Genomic DNA, 21,596 nt, shown 5'->3' with positions numbered 1-21,596 from the left:
TCCACCATCAGACTCAACATTCAGCTGGGGAAACTGAGGTCCAAGACCACAAGGCTGATCAGGGAAGAGCCAGGGTAAGGGGGGTGAGGAAGAAGATGAGAGAAGGGGACATCAGTTGAACATCTACTATGTTTATTTCCTTCCTTATGAGGTGGATCTTCTTATTCCCATATCACACAGGAGGATGTTAAAGCTCAGAGAGGAAATGACCTGCTGAGGGTCACACAGCTGGGGGTGGCTCATTTCCCCCCGCCCCCCTTTCAGATCTTTGCACGAATCTGCTCCTCCTAGGACCTAGGATACCTGACTCTTTCCTGACACACACCCCATTTGAGCACTACCGTCACCACCCTCCCCCAGGGGCGCCTGAATTCTAATGCAGAAATCGAAGTGTTCCATCCTAGGCCTCCCCGGGGAGGATTCCTGGCAGCTGGGAGGGTGTGCAGGGACAGCTGAGGGTGGGGTGTGTGGAGACAGTGGGCCCCTCCCAGAGCAGGAGGCCCACTGAGATGTCAGCTGTCTGTTTTCTTCTTGAGGAAACTGAGCTCCAGATGGGAAAACCACTTGCCCACATTTATATTCATTCATTTATTCATTCAGTACAAAAAGATAGTTCGTATGGTGCTAGAAAGAAAATTAAACCATGTTAGGGCCTGGAGAGTGATTGGGCGAGGGGCCAGTAATATTGCTCAGGTGTAGTTAGGGGCCCTTCTGAGGAGATGACTTTGAGCTGAGACTGGAAAGAGGAGAAGGAGCTGGCCAGGAGAGAACTAGGAAAATAGCATACCTGGCAGAGGGAACAGAATGTGCAAAGGCCCCGAAGTGGGAACAAGCTGGTGTGGTTTGATGAACAGCGAGGGGAGGCTGGAGTGGAGTGTGGGGAGGTGGGTTGGTGGGGAATTGATGTGGGGCCTCAGGGGTGGTCCTGGGAGTGGACTGAGAGCTTTCAAGAGATGCCACTTGCAGGACTTTCTTGGTGGCATAGTGGTTAAGAATCTGCTTGCCAATGCAGGGGACACGGGTTCAAGCTCTGGTCCGGGAAGATCCCACATGCCGCGGAGCAACTAAGCCCGTGTGCCACAACTACTGAGCCTCTGCTCTAGAGCCCGCAAGCCACTACTACTGAGCCCATGTGCCACAACTACTGAAGCCCGCGCGCCTAGAGCCCGTGCTCAACAAGAGAACAAGAGAAGTCACCGCAGTGAGAAGCCCGCGCACCATAACGAAGAGTAGCCCCCAGTCGCCGCAACTAGAGAAAGCCTGCACGCAGCAACGAAGACCCAACGCAGCCAAAAATAAATAAGTAAATAAATAAACACCAATGAGTTTTTTAAAAATAAATTTATTTATTTTATTTATTTAGTTTTTGGCTGTGTTGGGTCTTCATTGCTGTGCATGGGCTTTCTGTAGTTGTGGCAAGCGGGGGCTATTCTTTGTTGTGGTGCACGGGTTTCTCATTGCGGTGGCTTCTCTTCTCTTGTTGCAGAGCATGAGGTCTAGGCACGCGGGCTTCAGTAGTTGTGGCATGTGGGCTCAGCAGTTGCGGCTCGCGGGCTCTAGAGCTCAGGCTCAGTAGTTGTGGCGCACGGGCTCAGTTGCTCCGTGGCATGTGGGATCTTCCCAGACCAGGGCTCGAGCCCGTGTGCCTTACATTGGCAGGCGGATTCTTAACCACTGCACCACCAGGGAAGCCCCCGATGAGTTTTTAAAAATTAAAAAAAAAAGAGATACACTTGCTTTATGATTTTAAGAAGTCTCCTGTGTCTGCATCAGGGATCACTGGGGAAGGATAGAGGCTGGGGCAGCACCTGGGTGGGACATGGGCCAGGGTGGGGCCCATGAGTGGATGCGGGACATGTTTTGGTGGCTGAGAGATGGGCCATGGCCATAGGGTGTTCAAGGAGATTCAAGGGCAACTCGTGATTATGATGGGTGACTTGTCACACAGTTCTCTGGATGAGTGGGGCCACCATGACCTAGATGGGGAAGATTTGGGAGGAAGCATCACAATCTGGTGAATTCAGGTTCCACATGGCCCCCAGGGGGAGCCAGAGGAGGCAGCTTGATGTTTGGGTCTGGGCTTGTGGGGGGCCTGGCTGGTTTTGGGGTGAAACAGACAAGACAGGCCCTGTGGGGAGCAGTCGACAGCATCTGCAGGGGGTTGGGTGGTGGGTTCTTCAGCAAGCCCCGACTCCCAGGACCTAGCCCGGCTGCTCCTCCCCCGGGGTGGTGTAAGGTAAGGATGGGGGCTCTCAGAGCTGCAGGTGGGGGAGGGGAGGGTCCTCCGGGCCTCTCAGCTGCAGCGTTAATCAACCTGCCACTCCAGACTAATTGCCTTCCTCCTTGAGAGTCTGGAGTGGGGACAGAAGGCCTGGCGGGAGGCCCTGGGTGGGGAAGGGATTGCGGGGAGGCTGAGAAGCTGTCTTTTGATTTGTCCATCTCTCCTGTCTCTGAAATCCTGATATCAGCTAGCTCTGGCTGCGACCCCAAGTCCTGCCTCTAAGACAAACCCTAAATCTGTCCCTTGACTGATCCTAACCCTCCCGTGGCCTCCAGCACCCCTAGATCACAATCCACACCCCTCACCGCAGCCCCCCAAGACCCCACGTGCCCTAGTCCCTGCCCTCCACCACCTCTCACCTTCCTCTTCTCCCCTCACTCAACCTGCCTCAGCCTCACCAGCCTTGTCGTAGCTGCTCCTTATACCTGCCTCAGGGCCTTTGCACAGGCTGTGCCTTCTGTAGGAAATTCCCTTCCCCCAGCTCTCCCCGTGGCTGGCTGCTTGTTTTCATCCATTCTTCAGCTCAAAAGTCACCTCCTCAGAGAAGCCCTCCCTGCCCAGCCTGGGCAGCCTCACTCACATTCACCCACCTCCAGAGGTTATCTTGGTTTAATTTCTGTCTGCCCAGCCTGTGAGCCTCCATGTTCCCAGGCCCAGCACAGTTGGCGCGCCACGTGCTAGTGGAATGACTGATGCTGTAAACTGAGTGTTTGGGGGAGCATAATGTGGTCCCCACTTTGCAGAGGAGGAAGGTGCGACTTGGAGAGGGAGCCAGCTGCCAGGGTTCACTGGGGCTGCCTGGTCACACACCACATGAAAGAGGAGGGCCAGGGATTGTCCTGGGCGGCTGGAGCAGTTGGGGGCTCAGCTCAATGGCAGGGGTTCAGAGCACAGACAAGGGTCCCAAAGACCCAGGTTCAAATATTGCTCAACCATTCACCTTAAGGGAGAGGTAGCCTCTCTGGGCCTCAGTTTCCTCATCTGTAAACTGGGGCTACCCTTATCTTTCTCCTCCTCCCGCAGACAGCTGGGGCGTGGCTAAATGAGTTAAAGCGTGTGGGACCTTGCCTGTTGCCAGGGACCACCTCGTCCTGACTTCTCTCCGGCCACAAAATTTTAGCCCCCCCCTTTTTTTACACAAGCATATAGAGTCCCAGAGAAGTTACCAGCCACTCAGGCATCAGCCTGGGATTCAAATCCAGCTTCTGCCCAGTTCCGCACTCACTACTGTCTTTTTCCCCTGCCTCAGTTTCCCTGCCCCGAATGTCTGGCCTCACACCCTCCCCACCCTGGACTGAGGGCATCCAGGCCCCCTTCCCTTGGGCAATCAAAAACCTTGCATCCAGACCCAAGGGGTCCCTAGTGCCCTCCCTCCCCCATGCCCCCCACCCCGGTCCCCTGCTCCCAAAAGCAATGGCTGCAGCCCTGGGCTGGATACTTGGATCGAGTCTTAGTGGTCTTTATGGGCCTCAGTTCCCCCATCTGTAAGTGGGTTTCCAGGCAGCTCTGGGTGTTTCCAAGTACTGGGACCCCCCCTCCCCTATGGCCTGGACAAGGGCACCCCACCTCAGCCGCAGCCCGCTCCCCACGGCTCACCTCGTTTAGCGGGAAGGAGAGCGCTGTTCTGCTGCGCCGCATGGCAGCACGAGGTGTCTCTGAACCTGGGGAGATGGACGTGAGACCTCTGGGCTCTGAGAGCCCTGCTATACTCCTGTGAGAGCCCCCCCAGACAGGTGGCCCACTCCCATACCCCGCATCCTCTCTTGGAGCCCGCAGATACTCAATCAAGGTAACCTGGGCCAGACCACAGGCACCAGTGTGGGGCAACCACCCGGCCCTCTGCAGGGGCCTCCGTCGAAGGGCAGTGGGCTCGGTGCCCAGACATACTCCCCAAGCCCCCTCCCAACTCCCTGCCCAAGTCAGCAGCTTTGGAACATCAGGACCCTCAGGAAGAAGTCCCCTGGCCCCATGGGAGATCCATTTAGCTCCCAGCCAAGCTCTGGAGGGTGCAGGGACCCCAGCCCACTGCTTGAGAACCCCCCAAACTCACACCAGCTCTGCGAGGCCTGGGCAGGCCTGACGCTCACTGCCACCACTGAGTCCTGCCTGAGTCCTGTGACCTCGCAGGGAGCGGGGGAGGGGAGGACTTAGCCTGCCCAAGAGGCGGCCCAGGGTCCCCGCCCAAGTGGAGCCCCTTAACTGTCTGAGCGCCAGGTCTGAGCAGGACACACCCACATACTACCCTCAGGACCCAGCCGGGAGGTGGGGGGCAGAGCGACTGGGAGGGTGTGAGGGTGTCACCAAGAAGGTGTGAGAGAGAGTGGCCAGGAGCGCGTGACCACGTGTGTTTGTGGGGGGAGCCGGGGGGGGGGGGGAGGGGGAGAGGCGGGCCCAGAGTGGGCAGGTGTTAAGTTGAATTGTTCTTGTGTTTGCTTATGAGAGAGGGAGGGAGCCAGAGAGAGAAGAGGAGAGAGAGACGGGGAGAGAGATGGAGAGAGACAGAAAGATGGAGACAGAGACAGAGAAAGAGAGCAGAGAGACAGAGAGTCAGAGAGAGGTGCAGTTTTGAGGTCAGAATAGGAGGATTTTACCAGCTTGGGGTCTGGGACATGGGCTTCACAGCCAGAGCCCATGAGGTATGTCTTCAAGAGTCTGAAGATGGCCTTCGGGAGGTCCCTGGAGGCTCCGGGAAAGTTGCCCACCATGCTCTGCTGCCCCAGGCAGATTGATGACCCTCTCTGGTCCTCTGGTCAACACCCTCTCTACAAACAGTGGAGGCTGGAGCTGCAGCAGGAACCTGGGGCCCCCAGGAGGGGCTGTGGGGTGAGGAGGGCTGTGGCCAGGGGAAAAGGATTCATGTGGCATTGCCACCTCCCAAGCTGCCATGAGTTAATGTTTCACCAGACCTGCTGCCTGCCTGGGAGGCCCTGCTGTCCCCTCTGCCCCAAGAATCATCAGAGCATGACCCTCCCCTGGGCGGGCTTCACCTCGATGTGCTGGGTGACTTTGACCCCCAGCCTCTCTGACCACCCATCTCACTGTGGGTTAAACTCAGCCTTGAGGGGGCAGCTCCAGGCCTGAGTCATGGCCAAGGCACACGGTCAAGACCCAGCCTGGAGCCTCCGTGTCCCAATCTGCTAGAGAAGCCTGGAAAGTCCCTGGGGGTGGAGTGGGTAGAAGGAAGAACCCACAGACCCACCAGGGTCCCCAGTCCCAGGCCTGCCCCTCCCCAAACTCGGTTTTCCCTCCTGTACAATGGGAGGGAAGAGAGTGGACGCCCATGCTCAGACCCTGGGAAACAGGACTGAGGCAATGGGAGTCAAGGAGAGAGGGCATTTTGACTCCCTGTTCTCTGCATGCTTCTGGCCCTTTCCAGCGTCTAAGCCTTTGCACAAGCTGTCCCTGCCGATCTGCCCTCCTAAAGGCTTGAAAGAAGACCGGTCGGATTCTGGAACTTGCTGGCTGGAGACTCCCCCATGGTGTTCTGGCTAAAACTCACACTTCTTCCCATAGCCCACCTCGTGCCCCACAGATCCCTCCCTCACCCAGCTCTGACCCTGCTCATCTCTTTGTTGTTTCCCAAACACCCCTAGTTTTTCCTACCACAGGGCCTTTGTACTTGCCGTGCCTGCTTCCTGGGACACCTTCCCTGGTTTCCCCCAGGATGGCTCCTTCGCCCTTTCAGGTCTTGGCACAAATATCACCTTCTAGGGACTTCGCTGGGTGGTCCAGTGGTTAGGACTCTGCGCTCTCACTGCCAAAGGCCCGGGTTCAATCCCTGGTCAGGGAACTAAGATCCCACAAGCCACGTGGTGCACCTTCCAGAGAGACCTCCCTACCCTCTCTGCAAACCTGTACACATGGGACCCTGGGATCCAGCCACAACCCCAATCTGTGACTTTCTGGCCCTCAGCCATCTGAAATTATGTCACTTGATCCCCTGGCTGTTGTCAGTCTTTCCCCTTGAGACTGTTGGCTCCATAAGGGTGGAGAAATGGTCCCCACTGTGACCCCAGCACATAGTACGCACTCAAGAATGTTTGTCAAATGAATCCATGATTCAGGATGCCTCAGAGGAACAGCAGGGGCTTTATTCCCACAAGCCTTGCCCCTCTCCAGACACCCCAGTCCCATCCAAGCCCCCCATCCCAGCCTCTTGAGGATCACTCCAGTGTGTGATAGGCAGAAGCTGACCTTCGGCTCACAAGCCCCTGAAGGAGGAACACACACAAGAGGTTATTCAGGCACCAGTGGGCTTTGCAGCAGGGGCCTGCCCTGCTTGGGAGGGCAATCCCCCCAGCCTAGCCTCCCCCCACCCCCATGGATACCTCATCCAGCTTCTGGAACTCAGACACGCCTGTGTGGCAGCACCTCACGGCCATTATCACACATCCGATGAGCAAAACAGACACCAGCAGACACACGGCCACCACCACACCTGGGTTCCTGTGCAACTCGGGGGCCCCAGTGTCACCTGGAGGGGAGCTCTGAGTCAGCCCTAGACCCCATCCCTTCTAAGGCAGAGACACCCACCAGGGCCCAGTGCCTTTTAAGTCCCCTCTCAGGAAGCTGTGCTTAATTCCCTCTCCAGTATCTGCTGTAACCATTTTTTCAAGCACATTTTTATCCTTTTACTTTTGTTTTTCTTGTTTTTCTTTTCTTTTCTTTTCTTTTTTCTTTTTCTTTTGAATATATTTGTGTACAAGCAATCAATTTTGTTCACTGTGTTTCCACAGCTATTGTTGGCCACTTCTGGGAGTTCTTGCAAAGTGAAAGAAATGATCCAACCTAGAACTCTGTTCCCAAATGCAGGGACTTTCTGAGGATACGTGCAAAATTTGACACTTCGTGAAGATGGTTTATATCCTGTGACTTTAAGCAAAATGTTATTACGCTTCATGTTTGCACTCTTCTTTGCATGTTTTGGAGACAATGTATTATTTTGAATGACAGATTTTTCTAGACCCTCTGAAAATGCTTGGCCTCTATTGGACCCCTGGGGCCCTGTATGATCACACCCTGCAACTTCCCCACCCTCACTGCCCCCCACTAGCCCCATTCCAGCCATCTCAGTCTTCCTCAGATGCACCAGGCACAGTCCTACCTCAGGGCTTTTGCACTTGCTGTGCTCACTGCCTGGGCTGTTCTCCCCCTAGCTACCTGCGTGGCTCCCTCCTTTGCCTCCTTCAAACCAAGACCTTGGCTGAATAGTCTTTAAAAATTTTCAAATCCTTTGCACTCACATTCCAACCCCTTATCCTGCTCTACTTTGTTCTTTTATAAACAAATATGTAATTTACTTATAACCTGTCTCCCAACATAACTGTGTCTCACAGGGCCCGACACAGGATAGGTGCTTAATAAAATGTGCTTGGAATGAAGAAAGTCTGAAGAGGTTTAGGTGATGCTGGGGTGGGAGACGAGGCCCTTCCCAGCATATTCTTGGGACTGTGTCTCCCTCTCGTGGTCAATCTCAGAACTGCACCCTGGTATCCACAACCATCCCCCATCTGCCCAAATGTCCCAATACTCACCAAGGTCAGAGGCCACGGATGTCCCGTCAGTGGTGGCTGAGGACACGGAGGAAGGCACCGTGCTGGGATTGGGGTGAGTGGGGCTCCGATGCAGGGTGGTCAAGGAGATGGAACTCAGGGGGCTAGAGTGGGAGGTGAGGGTGTGCTCTGAACTGGGATAGCCAGAGCTGGAGTGGGTGACTGTCTCTGCTTGTGAGGAGGTGGGCTGCATGGTGGAGGTTGCCTCTGAATTTGAGGGGGTTATGGAATCTGCCTCTGAACTAGGGGTGCTAGGGTGGGGGATGGAGCCTCTCTCTGTGCTCTCTTGGCTGTTGAGGTTTTCCACTGAAGTAGGGGAGGGGTGGCTGGAGGGAGAAGTCAGAGGATTGGAAGTCAAGCCCTCCATCTCTGAGACTGCAACACCTGAAAAGAAAACACCATTGGGGTGCAGGGAGGAGATGATTAGGAACAAGGGCTTGTGACCCTGGCCCAGACTCCCCTCTGGATGCCTCTTTCCCTATTATGTCAGAGAGACGACGCCCAGCACTTAGGGAGACTTGGAGGATTTAGTGCACCACGTGAGTGCTCAGTGGGAAACTGAGGTGCCCTTGTCTGAATTTCCTTATCTGAACTCCCACAGCCAGGGTTCCAGTTCAGGGTGGACCTTCCCTGCCCCCTACTCTTGCTTCAGGGGTCTAGAAATCTCTGGATATAGGGAATGGTTGCAACCCAAGCAGCATGCTGAGCAACTCTTTTAAACCTTCTGGGACTCAGATTCCTTGTCTGTAAAATGGACATCACAGGAAGTCAGAGTCTCTGAGAGCTCACGCAGGTCTGGTACAAGGTGATGTTTGACGGCAGAGATCCACCTCTGAGCTCCCAAGGAGGATCAGCCCTAATCTCCTTCCCCAGGTACCTGGAAGGTCCCCATGGCTAAACTCAGAGTTTTATTGGGGGCACAGAGGCCTGGGCTCTAAGACTCTGGAACCCCCACTACCTTGCTCCAGCTGCTCCCTAGCTTCTACCCCATCCTAGACACGGAGCCCAGGGGCCAGGCTGAGGGTGGGTAAAGATTTCATGGGCTGCCCCCCACAATTACTTCCTTCCCAGTTCCAGGCTGCTGGGCACCTTAACTGCTTGCAAGTTCATTCATCAACCACTCCCTGCCCCACCCCATCTGCTCTGCCCTGGACCAATCTTTGTGCTTCCTCCCCTGCCTCACCCCAAGCAGCAGAAATGCGGAAATAATATCTGGCACTGGCCCCAGCAGGGGGCAAGGTCCACATGCAGACCCTGTTTCTCTGTCCAGTTTCCCAGGCCCTGCGGGGATGACAGATGAGTCTAGAAGAGGCATGGTGCACTGGCCTGACTTCATCCCCATTTTACTGGTGGGGAACTGAGGCTCATAATGGTAGAGAGTCTGGCCCCAGGTGACTGGAAAATGGGAAGAAGGCCCCTCAAAGACCTCCAAGGAGTCAAGGACTAAGAGTTCAGCCTCCCCAAAATGCCTCCCACCATTATTTGAGGAGGAATACAGATGACAAGAGGTTTCTGCTGAAATGAAGATGACTCAGGGGCCACAGTGGATCCCAAGCCAAGCTAGACCTCTGAGGAGTTGAACTTCTAAAGCAAACTGAGGAAAACTAGTGGGCCTGCAAGGAGGAGGTTGTTGAGGACATAAACTCTACTGAGTGCCTGCCACAGAGCAGGCACTCACGAGCTGCTGGAGAGTTGACCAGAAGGTAAAATGGGGCTGTTTCTATGCACTGTGCCAGGAGTTTGCTTTGCCCAGAGACTCCTAGACCAGGAGACTGGCATGAGCCAAGTCAACTGGTTCTAATCTGGGTCTGGCACATGCTGGGAGACTCAGCTTGCCTGAGCCTCAGTTTCCAGAGCTATGAAATGGGGATAAATGTGGTGACTTCTGAGTGAAGCCCTTGTCTGCTATAAGAGTCTCACGTGTGGTGGCCTCCACTCTGATATTCCAGGTTTGGGGCTGGGACATGGGTCAGAGAGAGCGATGACTTCTCCACCCTGGTAACTGTCTTATAGGGAAGTAAAAAGAAATTAAGTCAGGGGCCAGGAACTTCTCCTGGGAGCCATAGATGCTCAGTGACCAGGAAGTGAGCCCTTCTCCCGCCCGCACCCCCATGGTCCTGGGGACCTCACACTTCTCCCTTTGGGGTCTGGCTAAGAAAAACTGAGATTTGAAACGGAACCTCAAACTGGGTATGAGGCATTCACCAGCCTCTCGCTGGTTCAGGTTATGCTGGGGTGGTGGAACTGGCAGCCTCAGGGCTGGGGCGGGGGGTGGAAGGGTGGTGGTGCTCCCACTGTTCTCACGACCTCCCCACCTTGCTTCTGGGAGAAGGAGCAGCCCTTTTGGGGGGAGGGAGGGATGGAGTGGCAGAGCAGCGTGGTCTAAGGGAGGAGTCCAGATGCCAGGTGTGTGGCTAGGCCATATGCCCCCTCCAGCTTCCTGGAAGCTGGATCTCCTTCTTACTTGTTCTTACCTGTAGAGGTGACACTGGTAGTTCCGGAACTCCCACCAGATTTCAGCAGCAGCGCCAGAGCCAGCAAGCAGCACCAGAGCCGCAGAAGCGGCTGCGGCAGCTGGGAGCCCGCCATTCCTGCGTGGGGAGGGGGGACTGCGGGCTCCGCACAGGTGTGTGGCCAGGTGCCTGTTCTTTACACCTGTGCGCCCCCTGCTGGCGGCGCGCGGAGCTGCTCAGGGGCGAGGCGGAGGCAGGGCTTCTGGACGCAGGGCCTCTGGGGGGCGCTACGGTTCACCAGGGGCGACATTCCTGACCCCCCTCTCCACTTGGACCCCTCCACCTCTCCTAACAAACCCTCCTGATTCATGACCCTGAAGTCTTTACACTCTGCCTATCCCCTCAGGACACCCTCTGCCCCTTCTAGTTCCCCCTGGAACCCCCATCTCTCTGTGCCCCCTCTATGGCTGCGCCAAACCCACGCTGTCACCCCCCTCTACCCCTCCTCTTGGCCAGGCTGCCCCCTCTGGGGGCTCCGAGCCCCCTCTCTCCCTCTCTGCCCTGTCCCTGATCCCACCAGCTGGGGATGTCTGTGTACGGCTCTCTCTCACCCAGATCGGGGCCCCTTGGGGGTGGGCCTAGCATCCCCCCAAATCTGGATGTGGCTGGAACCCTCTAGTATTTCCTGAATGAGGCACCCATGCATGCACCTGTAGGATTTTCCAGGGCCAAGGGACTCACGGTGGCCATTCTAGGCCAGGTCCCCAGACACTGGCTTCTGGAGTACTTCCATCTGGAACCGACTGGATGCTGCCCTGCTAGCCGTGGATGAATATGATGGTACACATGAGGCCACGCTGGCAGCCCTGACCTCCGGGAAAGGCTTGGGGTCCCCAACCCAGCCACAGACCCTAGGTGCCAACTGCATGGTTGGAAGTTTGGGGCCCCTCCTGTCCAGGATGTTCCAGATCCCTCTCATTTTCCCTCGCACCATGCCCGAGACACTCCCGTAAGCACAGGTAGACCAAGACCCAGACTGTGGAGGGCTTTATTCATTAGACTCAGAGAGCCACATGGCTCCTCCCCTGGTGTTCCCCCACTGGTAAGCCAAGGTCCTAGACACCTGGCCACTGCGTGTGCTGTGAGTTGTCCCACGCTGCTGGTCCCAAGAGCGCATCCGTGGTGAGAGAGGCCCGGGTGCAATGGCCGCGCCAGGTGGCTTGAAGCATCTTGGCTGCTAACTGCTGCTGCTTCAGCCGGCAGCGTACAGTGAAGCCCCTCCAGGCTGACTGGATGGCCGTGGCTGCCTTGTTCTGGTGATGGGGTTGCCGGGGGCTCCGGGGGTTTGACCGGGTGGTGCAGCCCCGTGGCATGCCGGCCTGGCCTGCAGCACCCTGACCCGTGCCATGCACCACCCGGGTGGGCTGGGTATGGCCGCACATGTGGCATGTGCGGGAGCTGGAACCCACAAGCATCACCGCGCTGGGTGGGCTCCCCAGCCCGGAGCTCAGTGACTGGCAGAGACTACAGACTTGTAGCCGGCAGGACTGAAAGCAGCGGTGGTCAGACGTTGTCCTGGCCCCGCTGCCCGTCTCAGCCCACATGCCTGGGAGCAGCATCTGCTGGGTGCAGCTCCGGCGGATGCAGAAGCCTCGCCACGCAGCCTGGATGATTGTGGCAGCTCTGCAGAGCCGGGCCAGGTCCCGCCGTACACAGTAGCCACGCCAGGCAGCCTGGATGGTGATGGCCCACTGATGCCACACCTTGATGGTACGGCGCACCAGGAAGCCACGTGTACACGCCTGGATAATGCCCACCGCATGGATGATTATCTTCTCCGCAGCCTGCACCGACGCCACCAGCTCCCCCGGCCGTCTGGGATCCACCGCCGCCATGACATCCCACGGCACAGTGCTCCTGGCTGGCTCCCACGTGCCGCCAGGGACCGCAGTGCTGTTCCTGGGCCCGACCGCTACACTGGGGACGGCAGAGTTCCACGCTTGGCCGCCAGACACGCCAGCGTCCTCAGGACCCTGGAGTACAGCGGGAGTCAGGGATGCCCCGTGACTGTCTGCAGGAGCCCGGAGCTAAGGGAATTCCGAGACACCAGCGGCGACTCCTGGTTAAAAAGGGCCCGCCGGGAACCACTCGGTGAAGACTCATAGCCCAGAGACACCCTCCGAACCCCCGGATTCAGCCTAGGGATGACCGTCCCTTGTGCCACCTCACCAGTGTGGATTATTGGCGTTATGGCCAGCGGTGCACCTGTGGAATGTTTAGGAACTTCCTGTGAGGACCTGGGGGCGTCCTGCTCCTGATGGGCGGGCACAGTCCCAGCCACAGAATTGTCTGGCATTTGTGGGAAGGGACATCATGCATGGCCCTGAAGGATTTTCTAGGGCCAAGAGACTCATGGGCATCCTGAATCAGACCCCCAGACACTGGCTTCTGGAGCGCGCGGGGGATGGCTTCCTTCTGGAGCCCTTTGGATGCCACCCCTCTAACCAGGGGTGGATGAAGTGGCACATGTGAGGCCACGCTGGTGGCCCCTGACTTCCGGGAAGTGCTTGGGGTCCCCATCCCAGCCACAGACCCTGGGCGTAAACCGGTTGCCATAGTACTGCCATGGGTCAGCTTGGGTGACCCTGAGGTGACAGTAGAAGCCATCATCCCATGGGAATGGCTCCAGGACATGTGAGCCACCGAGGGGCTCTGGGGCATAATGTGAGCCTCCAAAGCCTTTTGATAAGCCGAGGGGCTCCGGGGCACAACATAAACCACGGAGGGGCTCCGGGGTACAGTGTGAGACACTGACGTCTGTTGATGAGCAAAAGTGCCCTTGACAGACCCTGTCTGCACACCGGGGACCCCACTAGCAGCCACAAGGTGGGAACTGGGGGCCCCCCAATTGCTGGCTGACCTCTGATGCAGAGTTGGGGTGCCACCACTGGCCATGGAGTGCTTGGCAAAACTCGGGGACTGGGGAGGGACAGAGGCCATGCCACCAGTCATAGACATAGCTTGGCTGGGAGACACCTCCTCCAAGAGCGGCATTTGGTCTTTGGGAAGAGTCTCATCCTCTGCAGGGAATTCTTGACTGTGGTCCATGTCAGTTGCCAGGGGACTATGGGACATCCACGGGGTTGCCTCAAGGACCTCGGACTCCCATTTGGATATGGACCCCTGGGGCAAAGCCTTGTCCAGGTCCTCTGGCTTCATCACAGTCTGGTGGCCTGTGGTCTCAAATGGCATCATCCCAAGAGCTTGGCTCAACTGTGAGGCTCTTTGCAGAACCGTAGGCACTTGGTACACTCCCTTGGCTGTGCCATTAGCTTCCTGGAGATGAGCTTGCGCCAGGCCAGGGATACGGGATGCCTGGAAGGAGGCTGTGGACGCTTCTCCTGCCAGGGCTCCGTGATATGGGCGAGGAGAGATCTCAGTCAGCATGGACCCCTGGGGAAGGCTCTGGGCCACGCCTCCAACTATGGAGGGTGGACCAGCTGTACTAGCCATGGACTCCAGAACTAGGTTCTGATCCAGTCCCCCAGGCATAGATGCTGGGTCCACACTAGAGGCCACAGGACAAGGAGGGATACTTGAGCCCACCCCACTTGCCGCTGAACCTAGGAGCAGGCTTGGAGCAGTTAGACTAGCTGAGGGTCTTACAGAGAGACCTTGCCTCTTCCCACCAGCAAGGGATGCTGCAATCAGACTGGGGGACACTGCAGTCGTGACAGAACTCAGAGGTAGGGTTCTGGCCTTGCCACTGGCCCCAGAACCTGGAGGAAGGCCCTGGCCCATGCCACTGATCATGGACCCTGGGGAAAGGCCCTGGCCCATGCCACTGATCACGGACCCTGGGGGAAGGGTCTGAACCACCCCACTGACCATATGACCTGGTGGAAGGCTGGGAGCCACACAACTCATCGTGGACCCTTGAGGAAGGCTCTGGCCCACACCCCTGATCACGGACCCTGGGGAAAGACTAGGGGTCATGCCACCGGCCATAGTACCTAGGGCCACAGTTGTGGTCATCCTACTGGCTACAGAACCTGGCACCACACCACTGGCCATGCCCATCCCAGGCTCCTGGCTGACAGCATCTGCTTGTTGGTAACTGGATTTGGAGATTGTAAACACAGAAGGACACTGTTGGTCCAAAGATATTGGGAGATCGACATTGACCTGAGATATGCCGGGGCCCACATTGGTGAGGGAAAACTTGGATGAACTCACATCCAATCCACCAGGCACTGAAGCCGGAGAGAAGCCAGGTCCCGCCTCTGAGACTGGTTCATGAATCAAGGGGGCACCAGCCACAGAAGCCCAGGATGTAATGGGGGCCATGCCCCTGGTCACCTGAGATTGGCTTGGGCCCATACCAGTCACCACACTTCTCCACCCCATACTCCCCGACATGCCAGGGGACATAGGTACCCAAGACATACTTAGGAACATGCCAGCAGCCAAAGTCCCCTGAGGCACATTTGGGACCATGCCAGCAGCCATGGTGTCCTGGGACATGCTTGTAGCCATGCCCCTGAGCAGAATCCCCTGAGATATACTGGTTCCCTGGCCCAGACAAGAGTCCTCTCCACTGGCCGCAGATGCCTGGTAGAGACTTGGAACTGAAACAGTGACAGCAGATTGTTCAGTTATGCTTGGCTGCCTCCCACTGATACTGGATGGCTGATGAAATCCAAGGGCCACCTTGCTGAACTCAGGGGCCTGGGGATTTGGGGTCACCCCACTAACCATCAGAGGATCTTGACATGGGTCCACCCTAGTAGACACAGTTGGCTGGCTCAGACCCCGGACCACGCTGTTAGCCACTGATGGATACGGTGCACATGAGGTGACCTCAATGGCAAAAGATGAATGACACTGACTGGGAGCCACTGCATTCACCCTTGATGACAGTAGATTTGAACCCACCCTACGGGCCCAACTTGGCTGACAGAGTGCACAACCCATACCACTGATCACAGATGGCTGGGCCAGGCTGGGCGTCCCCCTACTGGCCACAGATGGCTGGGCTAGGCTGGAGAACACCGCACCAGCCATAGATGGCTGGCCTAGGCTGGGGGCCACCCCAATGGTCAAAGATGGTTGGCCTAGGCTGGGGGCCACCCCAATGGTCAAAGATGGTTGGCCTAGGCTGGGGGCCACCCCAATTGTCAAAGATGGTTGGCCTAGGCGAGGGGCCACCCCAATGGTCAAAGATGGTTGGCCTAGGCTAGGGGCCACCCCAATGGTCATAGATGACTGGGCTAGACTGGGGGCCACCCCACCAACCCTACATGTCTGGCCTAGGTTGGGGGTCATCACATCAGTCATAGGTGACTGGCTTGGGCTAGGGGCCCTGCCACCAGTCACAGGCAGCTGGGCTAGGCTCAGGGCCACCCCACTGGTCACAGGTGGCTGGGCTAGGCTGGGGGTCCCCCTACAAGTCACAGGCGGCTGGGCTAAGCTAGGGGCCACCCCACTGTTCACAGGTGGCTGGGCAAGGCTGGGGGCCACCCCAGTGGTCATAGATGGCTGGGCTAGGCCCAGGGCCACCCCACCAGTCACAGGTGGTTGGGCTAAGCTGGGGGCCACCACACCGGCCATGGATGGCTGGGCTAGGCTGAGGGCCACCCTACAGACCATCAATGGCTGTGCAAAGCTGGGGACCACCCCATCAGTCACCAATGGCTGAGCTAGGCTAGGGGCCACCCTATTGGTCCTGGATGTCTGGCTTAGGCTGGGGGTTATCTTACTGGCCTTAGATGGAAAGCTTAGGATGGGAGTCATCTTACTGGCCACAGATGGCTCAGATAGGCTGGCGATCACTTTACTGGCCATAGAGAGCTGGTCTGGGTTTGGGGCGACCTTACTGGCTACTGTAGGCTGGGATAGGCATGGGGTCAACCTACTGGCCACAGATGGCCGCCAATAGACCGTAGGGACCACATTACTCAAAGACAGACTTCTGGTCAACCCAGTCCTATAGGGTTTCTGGGACAAGCTCTCCTTCAGATTCATGGAGCTTTGGCCTGAGGACATATCTCCCTCATCATCTGAGCCCCAGTGGACACTCAAGGTCATGCGACTGGCCACTGAACTGTGATGCAGAATGGGGATCAGTTCTGAGGCTGCAGAAGACTGGTCGTGGAGGTTTGGGGTCATGTGCCTATGGCCTGCTCTCTCAGTCTCTTCCATATTCCCAGGTCCCTGGGACCTCTCCACAGGCGCCCCGGAGAGGAGAGGATCTAGATGAAGGTCCCTGTCCAAGCTGGCTTCCCAGGACTCCTCCTCCACCAGGTCAACAGCAGTCATGCTGGCCACAGACTTGGTGGAAAGGCTGAGTGAACCGCAGCTGCGCAGTGAGCTCTGGGAATTGCTCATATTGGGGCCATAGTCTGTGGAGCCCTGGGAGAAGCTTCTGGCCAGGTCACTGTCTGGACCCTGTGGCAAAGTGGACACCAGTTCATTAAGTATATGGCTAGTCATCAGCTCCTGTGGGCAGTGAACACTGGAAATGGTACCCCGTGTTTGATTTTTCTCCTGCCCAGGGATGGCGGTACGGGGAAGGGTGGGTGCCAGCCTATTGCCTGGGGAGGCTTGGAACAGACTGGGATCAACCTGAGTCTTGAGTGCCCAGCGATGACCAGGAGCCGGGCCGGAGATCTGGGGTTATGACACAGGCCTTGGGGGCCTGTGGTTGTGCTTTGTTCACCGTGGAGGCATGTGGTGGACTTGGGGTCACCTTGTTGGTCATCTCCCTAGTGCCCATGGAGGCTCGTTTATGACTTGGGGACCGAGTTCTCTGCATGGTCTCCTCAGGGACCATAGATGGCTGTTGCGGACCTCTGGCCACTGAGGGTCGACACACACCAGGAGGTACCCTGCTGACCCCGGAGGGTTGACACCCGCAAGCCGACCCCCCATAGGCGGCGGCACACTGGTGGGAGTGGGTGCCCCTCCCACGACCTGTAGTGCCGGGAAGCTTGCCCGGTGCCACCACCCTGCCCTCCCCCGACGACACCCATGGACATGGGGCCACCCTGCTGACCTCGTGTGGATTGTGGGCGCTTGGGGTCGTGCTGCCACTGGCCAGTGATGGCCGGCTCATGCTTGGGCCCACGCCATTGGCAATGAGTGGCTGCCATAGACTGGGGGGCGGCTGCTGGTGGGGCGAGTTGGGCAAATTGGGGTCCACATCACTCACCATGGGACTGAGATCTGATGCCAGTTCACTAGCCCTTGGGTGCAGGCACACATCTGCCTCACGGACCTTGGGGGTCAAGTACAGATTTAGGGTGTCTCTGCTGGGTCCCATCTCCTGTGACAGAGTGGGGTCCAGGGCAGCAATCAGGGGATACTGATGAATGGTCAAGGGGTCAAGGAGTCCAGCAGTCAAGGAGGCGCCCACAGAGACCACCGATGAGCAGGGTGGCCCCCCCGAGCATGGCCCCATCCCCCACCTCTTCCAAGAGCCTGGAGGGCCAGCTTGTGATGAAACCCTCCCAGGCCCCACCCCAGGGAACCCTGACCTTGCTGGGCTGTAGCCTCATGGGGCCCAGGGTGGGCCCCCATGCAGCCGACGGGCTCCCCCTGCAGTCCACCTCCACTGGGGTCGGCATCGCGGTCACCCTGCTTCCCGCCGTTTTCGCGGCAGCCTTGGGGAGGACGACTCCAGACCTCAGGGCCGCCTGAGGAAAAGACTGGCTGAGGACTGCGCCCAGCTCACCCTGACACAGGGCCTGGTTCAAGGTGGTCCGCTCCTCCTCCGTCAGCGCCTTGCTGAGCTCGTCCGCCAGTCTGCCCTGAATGGCCTTAGTGAGCTCCGCCCGCAGCTCGCCCCGGGACAGGGCGCAGGACAGGCTGGTGGCCAGCTTGCCCCAGGACAGCGCCTTCACCAGCGCCGTGCCCAGGATGCCCTGGGGCAGGGCCTTGGCCATCGTGGCTCCCGAGACCCCTTTGGACAGGGCCTGGTTCAGGGCCGCCCTCACGTCCCCCTGGGAGAGGGCTTTTGCCAGCAGGGCGCGGAGGTTCTCCTGGGAGCCCAGCAGGGCAGCCAGCTCGGCACACAGGGAAGCGAGCTGGGAGGGCGGCGCTGGGCTGGTTGTCGACGGCTGGGCCCAGGCGGCCCCCCTGTCCCCCCAGGATTCGACATGGCACGTGGTGTGTCCAGCAGAGGCCAGCAGAGGCACCAGCACGTTCTGGGTCTCAGAGGCCCCCTGGCGTGGGCCCTGGGTGGCCTGGCCCTGCACGTAGCTGTGGGACAGGAGCTGGGTCAGTCTGTCCTCTGGCTTGGCTCGGGGCAGAGCGCCGATGTGCTGGCGGGGCTGGGTGGAGGCCTTGAACTCGACTAGGAGCGGTTGGGACTGGGTCTTGCTGCTGAGCTCAGTGGCCTGGCGGGCTGCGTGGAGGCTCTTGGCTGTTTCTGTGGCCAGATGTGCCTGGGACTGTGCCTGGGTCAGCTTGGTGGGCAGATGTGCCTGGGACTGCACCTTGGACAGACACATGCCCAGATGTGATTGGGCTAGGGCTGTGGTCAGCTCAGGGGGTGGATGTCCTTGGGACGGGCCCTTGGTCAGCTTGGTAGAAACATGTGCCTGGGACAGGGGCTTGGTCAGCTCGGCCAGCAGACGTGCCTGGGGCGAGCCTGTGGTTGAACACGGGGCCGGTTGTGCCCGAGGCAGACATGTACCCAGATGTGCCACAGCTGTTTCTATAGGCTCACATACCTGGGGTAGGGCCTTCACGACGTCCGTCCTCAGGTGTGCCTGCTTGTTCCCGTCCTCAGCCACTTTTGCCCAGGACGAAACCACGGGCACTTCCATGGCCACACTGATGCTAGATGCTGTTTCCGTTTTCACCCGTTTCTGGGAGAAGGCCTTGATTTTCTCACCTTCCGAAGGAGGCCTGGCTGGAGCCTTGGGATCCCCAGCCCCCAGATGTGATGGGGGGAAGCATTTCACTTTTCCCTCAGTCAAGTATGAGTGGGATGAGACCTTGGTCACCCCTGCTGCCTGCCTCGCGTTCACCACAGCCTTGGCCTTCGGTCCACTTAGACACGTGTGGGATGAGGTGTCGGGAATTCCAGCTGCCGCCGCTGCTGAAGATGAAGGTTTGAGATTTCCAGCTGCTGGAGGGGGCAGGCACAGGGTCCTGAGGATGGTGGCTACCGAGCGTAACTGAGCTGGGGTCTTGGTTACCATGGCCGCCAGGCGTGTCTGGGCAGGAGGAGCTTTGGTCACCGAGACGCCTCGGAGTGTCTGATGAGATGGGGTCTTGGCCACCGTGGCCGCCTGACACGTCCGCAGTGGGGTCTTGGTCACCGTGGCTGCCGGGCGCACCTGGGGCGGGGTCTTGGCCGTCACGGGCACTGCACACGTCTGGGGCGGGGCCTTGGTCATTGTGGCTGCAGGGCGTGTCTGCGTTGGAGACTTGCTCATCGAGGGCAACAGGCATAACTGGGGTGGGATCTTGGCCATCGTGGCTGCTGGTCGTGTCTGGGGTGAAGTGCTGGTCATCGAGGCTGATGGTCTCATTTGAGCTGAGGTCTTGGTCACTGGGGTCGCTGGGCAGGGCTGGGGTGGGGTTTTGGTTATTGTTACCACGGGCACTGGGCACGGCTGGGATTGGATCCTGCTCATCATGGCCGCCAGGCACGACTGGAGTGGAGTCTTGGTCCCCGTGGCTTGTGGGCACGTCTGGGGGGGGGTCTTGGTCACTGGGGATGCAGGGTGCACCTGGCGTGGGGTCTTGGTTATTGTCACTGTTGTCGCTGGGCACGGCTGGAGTGGGGTCTTGGTCATTGTGGCTGCCGGGCATGTCTGGGCTGGGCTCTTGGTCATCGGGGCCGCTGGGTACATCTGGAGTGCGGTCTTGGTCGTTGTCATTGTGGGCACCGGCTGGGGTGGGGTCTTGGTTATCACAGGTGCTGGGCCTGTCTGTGGTGGCCCTTCGAGGACCGCTGCTTCCATGTGGGCCTGGGTCTGGATCTTGAGTTGTCCTTGAACTGCCTGGGCACACCTTCCGGGTGGTGGTGGCCCTGGGGCTCCTGCCTTGTTGGCTCTGGCAGTTACTTGCTTGGTCTTCATCGTGTCCCCCTCTACGTGGACAAGGCAGGCATTTCTGACGGTTCTTGTCAGCAGGCATGGGCGGCACTTCGCCTCTAGACTCACAGGACACGGAAGTCTGATGGCAACGGTCTGGTGTGGAAGGAAGGCGACGCTGGGGCCTCCGACAGAGCACGTACCCGGCTGTGACATGCCCTGGGACTGCAGCAGGGCCAGCTGGTGGGTATAAGCGGCCAGGCTGTTGGAGGAAGGAAACTGGGTCTCCTTGCTCACCATGGTGGGCTGGGCCAGAAGGGACTTGCCCTCTTCCGGATGCTGGAACCGCACCTGCTGGGGCGGGTGGTAAGGGATGTCCCCCTCCTCCACCTTCACTTTTTTCTCCACCGTCTTGCCAGACTGGAGGAGGCACCTGGTGTTGAAGCGTCGCCAGGCCTCCTGGATGGCCTTGGCCACCATCATCTGAGAGATTAGCTTCTGCCGGAGCCGGTAGCCCCTCCATTTGGCTTGGATGAGGGTGGCTGCGTGGGACAGCATCATGTCCATTTCGTCCACCAGGACATTCTTGAAGGCCTGGCTCTCCACCACAGCCCGGAGGCGTGGGATACGATGAGTCACCATCTTGTCCTTGCCCGGCTGTTGCAGAAGGGTCTCCTTGGATGCAGGTGGCTCATGCTGGGGTTGTGGACGCAGTGTCCCTGCTTTGCCTTGGAGATTGCGGACGGGCTGATAGGAGCTCTGTCCACTGAGTGACACCTGTAGCTGTGGATGCGGTGTCCCCACTTTGTCTTGGAGATTGGGGACGGGCTGATAGGGGCTCTGCCCACTGGGTGACACCTGTAGCTGTGGACGCAGTGTCCCAGCTTTGCCTTGGAGATTGCGGACGGGCTGATAGGGGCTCTGCCCACTGGGTGACACTTGTAGCTGTGTTGCTTGCTGCATTGTCTTGGTTCCTAGGTGGCTCAGCTCTGCCTGTGGGGGGGTTATAGGAAGGTGGTCAGGGAGAGGCGTAATGTACACACGAGGCCTCCTGGCTGGGGGGGGTACTCACCCCAGAACCTACATCTTCTTGCTCCTGGCACCTTGCAATCTTCCTGCTCTCCTTTGCAGGCCCTCTCTCTCCCAGCCACATGCCCAGGTGGCCTTTGGTACCCGTGTCTCCCTCATCATCCTGTGGCTACTTCAACATCAGCACACAGGGCACGTTCTCACCTGAATGTCTGACCACCTATCTGCTTTTCGA

At 58.4% G+C, this 21,596-nt stretch overlaps 2 protein-coding genes and 1 long non-coding RNA gene across 3 annotated transcripts; all 3 read right to left on the bottom strand.

Annotated features, from left to right (window-relative positions):
* Positions 1-1,374: 1,374 nt before the first annotated feature.
* Positions 1,375-4,401, bottom strand: LOC132362921 (uncharacterized). The gene is made up of 3 exons (XR_009502519.1): positions 4,332-4,401; positions 3,878-3,942; positions 1,375-1,976 (listed from the first exon to the last, which is right to left on the bottom strand). It is a non-coding gene; the product is annotated as an uncharacterized LOC132362921 (long non-coding RNA).
* Positions 4,402-6,351: 1,950 nt separating this feature from the next.
* On the bottom strand, positions 6,352-10,482 carry CIST1 (colon, intestine and stomach enriched 1). Its single transcript, XM_059918098.1, has 4 exons — positions 10,308-10,482; positions 7,816-8,217; positions 6,610-6,755; positions 6,352-6,492 (listed from the first exon to the last, which is right to left on the bottom strand). Exons 1-4 carry the CDS (start codon positions 10,420-10,422, stop codon positions 6,445-6,447), a joined length of 711 nt encoding a protein of 236 aa, XP_059774081.1. The 5' UTR covers positions 10,423-10,482; the 3' UTR covers positions 6,352-6,444.
* Positions 10,483-11,368: 886 nt separating this feature from the next.
* On the bottom strand, positions 11,369-21,295 carry IQCN (IQ motif containing N). The gene is made up of 2 exons (XM_059919159.1): positions 17,822-21,295; positions 11,369-12,319 (listed from the first exon to the last, which is right to left on the bottom strand). Exons 1-2 carry the CDS (start codon positions 21,293-21,295, stop codon positions 11,402-11,404), a joined length of 4,392 nt encoding a protein of 1,463 aa, XP_059775142.1. The 3' UTR covers positions 11,369-11,401.
* Positions 21,296-21,596: the final 301 nt, after the last annotated feature.

This window comes from Balaenoptera ricei, chromosome 3 (genome assembly GCF_028023285.1).
Source record: "Balaenoptera ricei isolate mBalRic1 chromosome 3, mBalRic1.hap2, whole genome shotgun sequence".
Taxonomy (NCBI): Eukaryota; Metazoa; Chordata; class Mammalia; order Artiodactyla; family Balaenopteridae; genus Balaenoptera; species Balaenoptera ricei.
This window is presented reverse-complemented; position numbering and strand designations above follow the sequence as displayed.

Excerpts from the sequence above, each read along its gene's own strand:
- CIST1 (XM_059918098.1), bottom strand. The coding sequence starts at position 10,422 with ATGGCGGGCTCCCAGCTGCCGCAGCCGCTTCTGCGGCTCTGGTGCTGC. Across the intron at positions 8,218-10,307 it reads TACCAGTGTCACCTCTACAG|GTGTTGCAGTCTCAGAGATG; the intron begins GTAAGAACAAGT and ends TTTTCTTTTCAG. Across the intron at positions 6,756-7,815 it reads ATCCGTGGCCTCTGACCTTG|GTGACACTGGGGCCCCCGAG; the intron begins GTGAGTATTGGG and ends GCTCCCCTCCAG.
- IQCN (XM_059919159.1), bottom strand. The coding sequence starts at position 21,295 with ATGCAGCAAGCAACACAGCTACAAGTGTCACCCAGTGGGCAGAGCCCC. Across the intron at positions 12,320-17,821 it reads TGAGGCTACAGCCCAGCAAG|GGTCCTGAGGACGCTGGCGT; the intron begins GTCAGGGTTCCC and ends GCTGTACTCCAG.